This window comes from Halyomorpha halys, unplaced genomic scaffold, assembly GCF_000696795.3.
Source record: "Halyomorpha halys isolate HHAL.00 unplaced genomic scaffold, Hhal_1.1 Scaffold35.1, whole genome shotgun sequence".
Lineage (NCBI taxonomy): Eukaryota > Metazoa > Arthropoda > Insecta > Hemiptera > Pentatomidae > Halyomorpha > Halyomorpha halys.
This window is the reverse complement of record NW_027106137.1, coordinates 1,263,893-1,273,446: the sequence shown is the minus strand read 5'-3', so window position 1 is coordinate 1,273,446 and position 9,554 is coordinate 1,263,893. Positions and strand designations below refer to the sequence as shown.

Genomic DNA, 9,554 nt, shown 5'->3' with positions numbered 1-9,554 from the left:
GGTCGAAACGTCGGCATAAAATAAATAAATATGGTTTTGTTTATTTATGTTGTTCTTTGCTGACCGCACCCCCCGACAAACTTCTTCAAGTATTTCCTGTAATGTTTGCCAAAATGTATAGACAGCGTGTTGTCTAACGTGTTTTGGAAAAAAATATATAGGTGTTTGAAAAAATTCAGAAAATATTAAACGCTCACCTCTATTTTTATTTATAAACTATATAAATTCCCCATGAACACTTTGAAATATTTGAGTTTTACAAAAACATCTGTTTTTTTTTTTCATAAAAAAGAAAGGCTCTGAAATCTACATTTTACTGAATCTGTAATAAACATTTTTAAACTATAAATAAACGAGTTCAATTAAAATAAATTACAATATTTCTTCCCATACACGCAAAAAAATGTTAGAACACTTAATATTAAAAATTTTCTTTTTTTTATAATTTTAGCATTTAAATTTAATAAGGCGTATTTCTCCTCCTCGCTTCAATGACTGCTTCCACTCGTCTTGGCATATTTGTAAAAATATTTTGAAGAAAATATTGGAGTATATTGTCCCATTCCTACAATACACCTGCCTACCTAGCATTCAATGCATTGAGATTCTTAAAAATAAAAACTCATGCTTGGAAGATATCAAGATCACCCAATCCTTTTCTATACACAGTAATCAATGAAAACTTTATTTTCAACTTGAAATACCCATTCATCTCTCGAAGGCTAAACCCCAGGGAGATAATTACTTATTTAAACCCTGTAATTTGGGCCAACCTTTTAATCAATATTCGAAACCTAGAATTTACTATTCTCCTGTATCGTTATCAAGATGTTGCTTCCCAGCTGAAATTTGAATGAGTGGCTTCGATTGGAAACGTTCTGACGTATGAGTATTATTTATAATTTAAGAAATTATCGATTTAGGCATATCTTTATATGAATTTTTCGTTTATTTAGACATAATAAAAATAAAATGTTCTAAGCAATCCATGAATTGATGTTCCACCTGATATAGCAGACAGTGAAAAGTCGGTCTCACTTTAATAAAGAATGTCATTTAGAGACACTAGCATATGACAGAAACACTAATAAATTAAATGTAATCAGTATGAATATTTCTGTCAAGATGTCTACAACAATGAAATTACATTATCACTTAAATGTATTCGTTTAATTTTAACAAATACACTAAGGTAGAATAAATTCCGTTTTCTGCCACGCTTCCTCTAATTGAAAATTTATGCTTATGATACGATAACGGACTTTCTTGTTGTAGAATAACCCAAAATGTGCAAAATTTTGCAGTTAACATCCAGAATGTATGTAAAACGCCCAAATCCTGCAATAATAAACATTATTGATTCAATTTATTATATATAGCGTACCTTGCTTGAATAAAAACAAAAACTCGGCATATCTTCTCTACAATTATGCAAACATACACATAAAATTAGACTTTTCCGATTAAAAACCTAACATTTGTCCATAATTGAAGGGTTGTGAGAAAATCAATTGTATTAAATGACTTTATATTCCTATTATGAAGACCAGAATTAAATTTTCAACTTTTTAAAATAACTATCTCAGTTATAAGTTGTAGAAAAATATGAAAGTATGTAGAAAGAAGTATTTCAAAATATTCTTTCAAACTAAACTCCCCCTAATATTGTTCACAGCCTGTTTCAACTGTGTATTTACTTATGAATATAGCGTTAACCAAAAAATTAATAAATAATCATTCAATTTTTAGCTTCATAAATCTATAGAAAGAAGAGTGTGTTTCAAAATATTCTTATAAGGAAAATTCCTTTTTTAATTTTCCCTAAAATTTTACAAAATTTCAAAACATTAACAAGTAATAAATCAGTGTAGAAAAAGTTTTATTAGAAATATATCGGTGTATTCACTTTCGGCATTTTGTTTAAGTTTCAAATTTCTACTAAAAACGCCAGACGGAAGAATGGAGAATTAATTCATCTTAAACAATAACAAGAATTCACTGGCAATTACTAATTCAAGCTAATTCGTTACTTGAGTTTACTTTGTTTTGTTTTTTTGTTAGTTGAATTGAATTCTTCATAGTTTAATCAATTCACTGCCTTAATTTTTGGTAAATCTAAACTATAAATTAAATAAGGGAAAAGATAATAAAATGAAATGAAAATAAATAAATATTGGCATACAAAATATGACAAATTTCGTACAAGTATTACTATATTCTATACAGATATTCAAGAGAGGTGTAAGAAGATTCCAACAGTACTTTTTCAGTTTTGAAAACTATTAATATCTATGATTATGAGTCTATAAGTTATTGCAGTGTGTGAAGGTGGATTGTAATTAAAAAAAAAATAAACTTTTGGTATCGAAACACTTTAAATAAATGCTAAAATAATTTAGTGATATTTATCGATAAGAATTTTATTAATGGTGGCCTTATAGTTGATATAATTTTTGTTTAATGATACCTACTAAAGCCATATTAATTGAAATCTCATCTCTGAATATAGGAGCTACGTTAGTGTACGAAATTAAGTATTATAAGTATCATTATTTTTCAACTAACAAAAATATTTTATTTCAGTTTCCACAAGCATTTTTTTTTCATTTTATTTTTATAGGATTACAACACTCTTAGATTTGCAATTTATTTCTATTTATGGAGTTAGCAGATGTTAAAGCAACAAAGGAAAAAGACAAGGAAAGAGTGCTTGCATAATTGCGGAATATTCTATCAACAGTTAATACAACCACATTAATATAGAAGGTGGTTTTACAAATCTAAATAATTTATCTATAATTTATTCAGTTCTTTTAGAAATTTTTAATATATACTTAACAGTATGTTCAAATAACATTTAATATATGTAATATATCGTAAAATGATTTTTTTTAAAGCAAACAATAATGTTGTTAAATCTTAGGTCGCCAATATACTTACGTTTCCCTTCGTAATAGTTCTCTCACTTCGAACAAAGTGTCAGTGTATGCGACACAGAGAAGATTATGTTGGACCTGGGTCGAATGTTCTAAAACGTGAGACAATCTAGACATATCCATTTCTTTGTTCATACGTGAAGTTGAATATTCCATATCCTTGCACACTGAAAAAAAAATCGATGTTTTGTAGTCAACTGAGTGAAATTTGTTTGTTTTGTTTTTTCAACATTTCGATATCAAAATGTTTAAAAAAGTTGTTGTTTCTGCAGGAAGAAAACTTATCTATATAGAGCCTCAATACTATTATTATTAATTATATATTACATGGAATATTACTATAGCTCAATAATTCCTATTGATTATTAATGAATTGTTTAATCGTACCTACAATACATCATACCATATCCCTATAAATTGTTCCACCATTTGGGATTTTGAGTTAAAATTAAATAGTAAAAATATTTATTTGAAAATAACTAATGATTTCTATCATGGTTTCTGTACGTAACTGCAGTAATTGTACTCTATAAAGTTGAGCTACTTCTTAAAGGTTTAGTTGCAATCAGGGTCAATTAAAAATAATACAAATGTTTATTTCAATATTTTAAGACGGAAATAGTCCATCTTAAAAGTTAATAAACATTTATTGTTTATATCTTTATAGAAATTTACAACAGTGGGCGATATAGGCGATTAGAGAACCTACACATTGGCAGGTCCCGTGGTCATCTTCTTTTCAGGCGCTTCGGAGGATTGTCATGAATGGAAGAGGAATCAAGGTTAGAAACAAGTGGGCTTGGGTGGTTAGGGTGTTTATTATGGAAGGAATCTGGTTAGATATAGAACATTAGCGTCTTTATGTAAAGCTTTTGGATTGTAAGGGTTGGATACAAGAGGAATTCGGAAGCTCAACTCCATATGTTCAGATTGGCCTTATTACAGCCATGTAAATCAGTCTTTTGTAATATATTGGAAGTTCAGACCATTTGTCTCGTAAGTGCTGTAATAGTCAGAATTGCCGTGCAGTTTCCTCTCATTTCAGTCTTGTGTGAGGATCCATCCTACAGGCAAATGACATTAAAACGAGGTCAAAGTACAAATTTAATAATAAATATGAATGTTGAACGAAAAAAAGTATATATATATATTATTTTATCTTACCAGCCCCAGCCGCTGATAATCAAATTACTGACACTGAAATTAACAACATAAACATTTTGCATTATTCTAATACCCCTTAGTGTAACGAATTATTACTTTAAAGATGGTGTAGATAAGAAGAGCTGGGGGAATAAAAAAAAAGTTTCATTAGTTTTTGAAAAAAGATTAGTTCCATCATAAACAGAATAAAATGAAAAGGAAAATAAAAAGAATAAAAGATATAGTAAATGGTTCAGATAAATAATCTAAAAGGATTCCGTTGAATGGAAATCCCATTTATTTCAAAATGAGGGTAAGAGCTTTTGCACCCAAAGTAAAGCAAGTCTAAAAGGGGTTAGGATTTGCCGAAATCTGAGGGGGTGGGTAAGGAGGATAAAATATATTATAATCCTTGAGATCAAGACTATTTTTCATCCCTTGTTTACTGCAGGTTAGTCAATAATTCATCCATTATTGATGAAGAATGAAATTTACATTATTTTTTCTAGAAAAAATAAAATATTAAAGTTCCATCCATTTATTATCACTTTTAAATTATCAAAGTTTCTGCGAGCAGCATCGTTAATAATAAATCCACAACTGAATATATGAAGCAATTAATTCGACTAACTGGAGAATATACCTTGTCAATCATAGTTAACCTCTTACTAAGGATGTCTTTGAGTTGAAAGATTTTTTTTCATATTGCTTACTTTTTTACTAAAATTAAAATAACAAAAAATCGAAATATTTATAAATTAAAATCAAAATTTATTTATTGAAAGGAAAAGAAAAAAAAATGGCCTAGAAATTTTTTGATGTGCATATGATTAAGAGATGCTATTTTGAAGGTCGATACAAGTTCAAACTTATATGTCTGTAACAAATATTTCAGCCAAATTAAATATGAACGATCTGTAACTCGGTGAATACTTCAACAGTTTTGCCATAATAAATAAATTGTAGATCGATATATCTCTTGTAAGTTTTAAGTCAAGGCCAGGAGCTTCGGAACTGAATTAGTGATTCTCCTCTTGAGATATTGCGCCATTAATGGAGTGAAGAATAAAAAGTATATAAGACGTAATCAATAAAAGTTTATTTTTAGGCAATAAATAATGACAAGATTAATAATTTTACAAACATAGGTTGTATTTTGTATGTCTCGGGGACAAAAATAAATAAATAATGAGAATAGTGCCAGTCATAACAACTTCAAATCCATCACAATTTTTTAATATTTTTATTTATATATTTATTTCATATCTGATTAAGAACATTATACTTACATTTTGCGTTTTTAAATTTTATTTTTTTTGGAGTTCTATCAATGGGTAGATTCTCCACATGTTTGTATCGTGTCACTATCTCACCTACAGACAATTTAATTGTTGTATATATCGCACTAGTATTTCTAAAGTGACACAACTCAAAAATCGGTGTTTTTGAGTTATGACTATGAAAGAAATTGGTAAATATATCTTTATGAATCATCAAAACTGTATAAACCTAGCTTCAGAGCTTGTCCGCCAGAGGGCACTTGTGTCACTCTTGCTGCCTTAATGATATTCCCCCTCCATAGGCAAGAGTGTCACATTGTCAGTTGTCTTGAATTTCAAGTTGTGTCACTTTAGAAATACTAGTGCTATATGTTATTCAGTTGTAAATAACAATAAATAAATGATTAAATTTTTTATTTTTATTTTGGCGAAATCTAAATTATAGAAGACAATAATAATCAAAATTGACTAAAAACCGGCAATAACAATATAAAATGCTAAAAACAACATTAAAACTCGGGTTGGAAAACTTATCAACAACAATAAAATTAGTATTAATATTTCATTGCTAAATGAACTAAATATGAGGACCGAGTAATGTTAGAAAAAGTATTATGCTACACTATTACAGGAATTTTCAGCAAATAATTCAGTATTTGTTATTAATTTTTTTTATTTTACTTTAAAAAAAATCACGTCGTGACAAAAAATATCAAACCAGTAATGTGGTATATTTTTTCACACTCCTTAATAATGTAACATCAACACAGTATTATTTGAATAATATATTTTACATTATAATATTATATTATCATCGGAGCAATGCAAAATTGGGGTAAACTAAACATTCTAATTCCATTATTTCTGCATAATGGAATTATAATTGCAGATTCAAAATAATAGCTTATGTCTAATGTCGATGTAAAATAGTTGGTCAATATGCATTTTTTATAGTGACGTCTAAAATTCAGTTAGGCCTTATTGGTATTACAAAAATAATAGAAATCTACATTAGAAGCAATATAAGCCAAAAACTTCAGAAAATTTACAGAAACGCAACTTTAAATTTGCACTAACAATGATATAAAAATGTAATATACAATAAGAAGAAAATATTACTATGACATGTAAAAATTTAAAAATCTATCTAAAATGTGTGGAATGTCTATTTTTCATTTAAAAATTAAAATATTTTCAAACAATCCTTATAGTATAAGAGCCCAAGAGGAGAGAAAAGGCAGTTATCTCACCCCAATTGCTGATTACTTTAATGAAAACAATGTATCATTAATAGTCAATATTGATTTGTCTGCCAAGTATAGGTAGGGAGAATAAAAAATGACGGCTGTTTCAAAGCGATAAAAAAAACAACCTAATTTTTCATTCAGAGCTCTATATCTTAAAAAGTAGGAACTACACAAGAAAACCTAAGAGAACGTCATTTAAAGAAGAATACATTTGCTAAAATATGAGCCCTAATAGAGTTATTTACGTTAAATAGTTCTCAAGATATAGCTTTTTAAAAAGCAACATTTCATAAAAATGTTGTATGGGACGTACTAAAAGATCAGTATTTGTGAATTTATTTTGAAAAAATCATATCTCAAAAATCATTTGACGTACAGATATTTATTTGCACTCAAATTAAAGCTAGTAAAGAGCTATAAAGTAGTTTATGATGTTTATCTTCATAGGAGTAATAGTTTACATGAAATTTGCTAAAATAAAAGTAGAATTTTACGAAATTTTGCTTTTTAAAAAGCTATGTCTCGAGAACTAATGGATGTAAATAGCTCTTTTATCTAATATTTCAGCAAATTTATTCTTCTTTAAATAATGTCCTGTTAGATTTTCTAGTGTTTTTAAGATATAGAGCTCCGAATGAAAAATCAATGTTTGTAATCCCCCTACCTATACTTGGCAGACTCATCAATTTTGACTAGTAATTATACACAGTTTTTATTGAATTAATTAAAAATTAGGGTGAGATAACTGTTTTTTTTTCTTCCCGGCTCTTCGGTACTATTAAGAAAAAGAATTAAATTGGCGAAGTTCTTGTTGATTTCTCTAGTAATTATTATATGCAAGTAAGCAACCAATAAATTAGAGTTTTAATAATAAACACTACTTGAGTGCTTAACATATATTTAATAGTTGAATACTAATTATTTAAAATGTTACTTATCCGGTTGCATATTTTGCATATTTAATAATATGTAATTAATACTTAATTAACTATTTTGTAGTTTTGATTTTCATTATGTACATTTTTAAGAGGCTATTATGATTTTAATGTAACTAAACTACATTTTCATCAATTGTATGAAATTGAAGAAAATGTTTATTTTTATTTTGGCTCACTTTTACTTGACTTTCATTCTGAAGTATTGGTATATTTTTGGTGATTTACTTAATATGAAAGTTACTACAAATGTATATTTTTGATTAATTAACAATATAAATATAAGTATCCAGTTACCTAAATAAATTTGGATGAATGAATAAGCCATTTTTTTTCATTTATCAGATTGCTAAGGAAGTATCCTGATTGCAATCCAATAAGGGCAGTGTGATTGGAAAATACCTCAATGTGTGTAAACAACAAATATATCAGTTTCCACACTCACGCTCGGAGCCGTGGTCTGGAAAAGAGGATTCCAAGACCGTGAGATAGCACATCCGACTAACTGCTTTAACTTGGACTGCTCCTGACCCAGTTCAGCGGACAAATCTCGGCCGAAATTTCCATGCAAATGTACGCTTTCCTTCTTTTATCTTTTCTACACTTTTCCTAGCTGGATAACTTTCATCTTAAACTTTCAAAGCAGATGGCCCAAATTACATGGAGAGATGAATTAATTTTTTGTTATAAAAACGTTTGTCGGTCCTAATAAAGCTCTTTCATTATTTTTTTTTTTATTCCTATAAGAGAGACTATAAAATACGACATTTGTAATATTTTTACGGGTATTATCATTAGTCATTCGAATTTATTTATTTATTGAAGTATTTCGACCACTAGGGCATTTATATTGAATTTACAAAGTTAGTAGATTATAATTGACATATTCACAAAGTGAGAGAGTTACAAATCAACAATTACAATTACTAATTTACAAATACAATTACATATTTACATTTTACAAAGTTACAATTAGAATTGACGTAGTTAGTAAATTACTATATTAAATGTTGCATCCACTTATACATACTGGAATTACAGTTATGCTATATGTGACCATAAATATTAATGCTTTTTAGAAAGTGAATAAGTTTTGTCATTGTTTTGGAATCTTCTCACAACATCTGTAAATCTGAATCGATGTGGTTCGTGAGCAATACATTCAGTGGGAATGTGGCTGACGGTGAGATCGTTTCCGCAGTAGCGACACATCGGTGCATTTTCTTTTTTCATGAGATGACCGTGGGTGAGTCGAGTAAGGCCAATCCGGAGACGGGTTAATACAACATCTCTCCGTAGCAAATTCAAGTTTCTGGACGTTTCACTGTCTGTTGGACAATTCTTAACTTGTTGTCTGTCGTGACGAACCATTCGTCTTGCTACTCTTACCATCCAATTTCTTTGATCCATGAAGTAACATCTTTGCATGTTGATGATGTCTTTATAGCCAGTCTAGTCTGCAAGTCTGCCTTATCATTCCCAGTGATCCCACAATGACCTGGCAGCCATGAAAACAAGACCCTACAACCCAAGTTGTTCTAAGTTTCTAATTGCTGCTACAACTCTATTATTAATGGGTGTGTTGAATATGGATTTCGGAATAATTTTAGGGCGGATTCTGAGTCAGAACAGATAAGCGAGCGGGGGCAGTTAAAAGGGATATTGCAAACTGCACGATTGATGCCCAAGAATATGGTTGAAAAGAGAATAAGAGGTCGTGATTATCTGAAACGATATTCGAAGTCATTCAGATGTTACGTTCGAAAAGCCATTCGAAGACAGTAAATTGGGAATTGCATTAAGATTGATTTTGGTCTGGAGGAACTTCACTGGACAGTATATAGAAAGCTATTGGAGCTATTGGTATCGAACTTTCGGGTTCGCTATGGCTTTGTTACTCTTACTATATCAATCGCTTTTTGATCGCACCTTGAACACATTCCTTTTATTAGTTACAAATAAAATATGTAAATAGATTGAAAAATTGATGACTAAATTTTAGATGAAATTTAA

General features: G+C 29.1%; 1 protein-coding gene and 1 long non-coding RNA gene across 3 annotated transcripts in view; one reads left to right on the top strand and one right to left on the bottom strand.

Moving 5' to 3' along the window:
• Positions 1–9,554, top strand: part of LOC136797356 (uncharacterized) — a 493,983-nt gene that overhangs the window by 48,197 nt on the left and 436,232 nt on the right. The gene's annotated exons all lie outside the window — the stretch shown is intronic.
• The window catches only part of LOC106686316 (uncharacterized), a 58,215-nt gene that overhangs the window by 4,530 nt on the left and 44,131 nt on the right, over positions 1–9,554 (bottom strand). The window contains exons 4-5 of one of the 2 annotated variants that reach the window (XM_067053702.1): positions 5,369–5,452; positions 2,941–3,103 (exon numbers count right to left, since the gene is read on the bottom strand). In XM_067053702.1, the coding sequence (XP_066909803.1) occupies positions 2,941–3,103; positions 5,369–5,452 (247 nt within the window). The remainder of the gene's footprint in view (positions 1–2,940; positions 3,104–5,368; positions 5,453–9,554) is intronic. The other variant, XM_014429536.3, reaches the window with a different exon arrangement.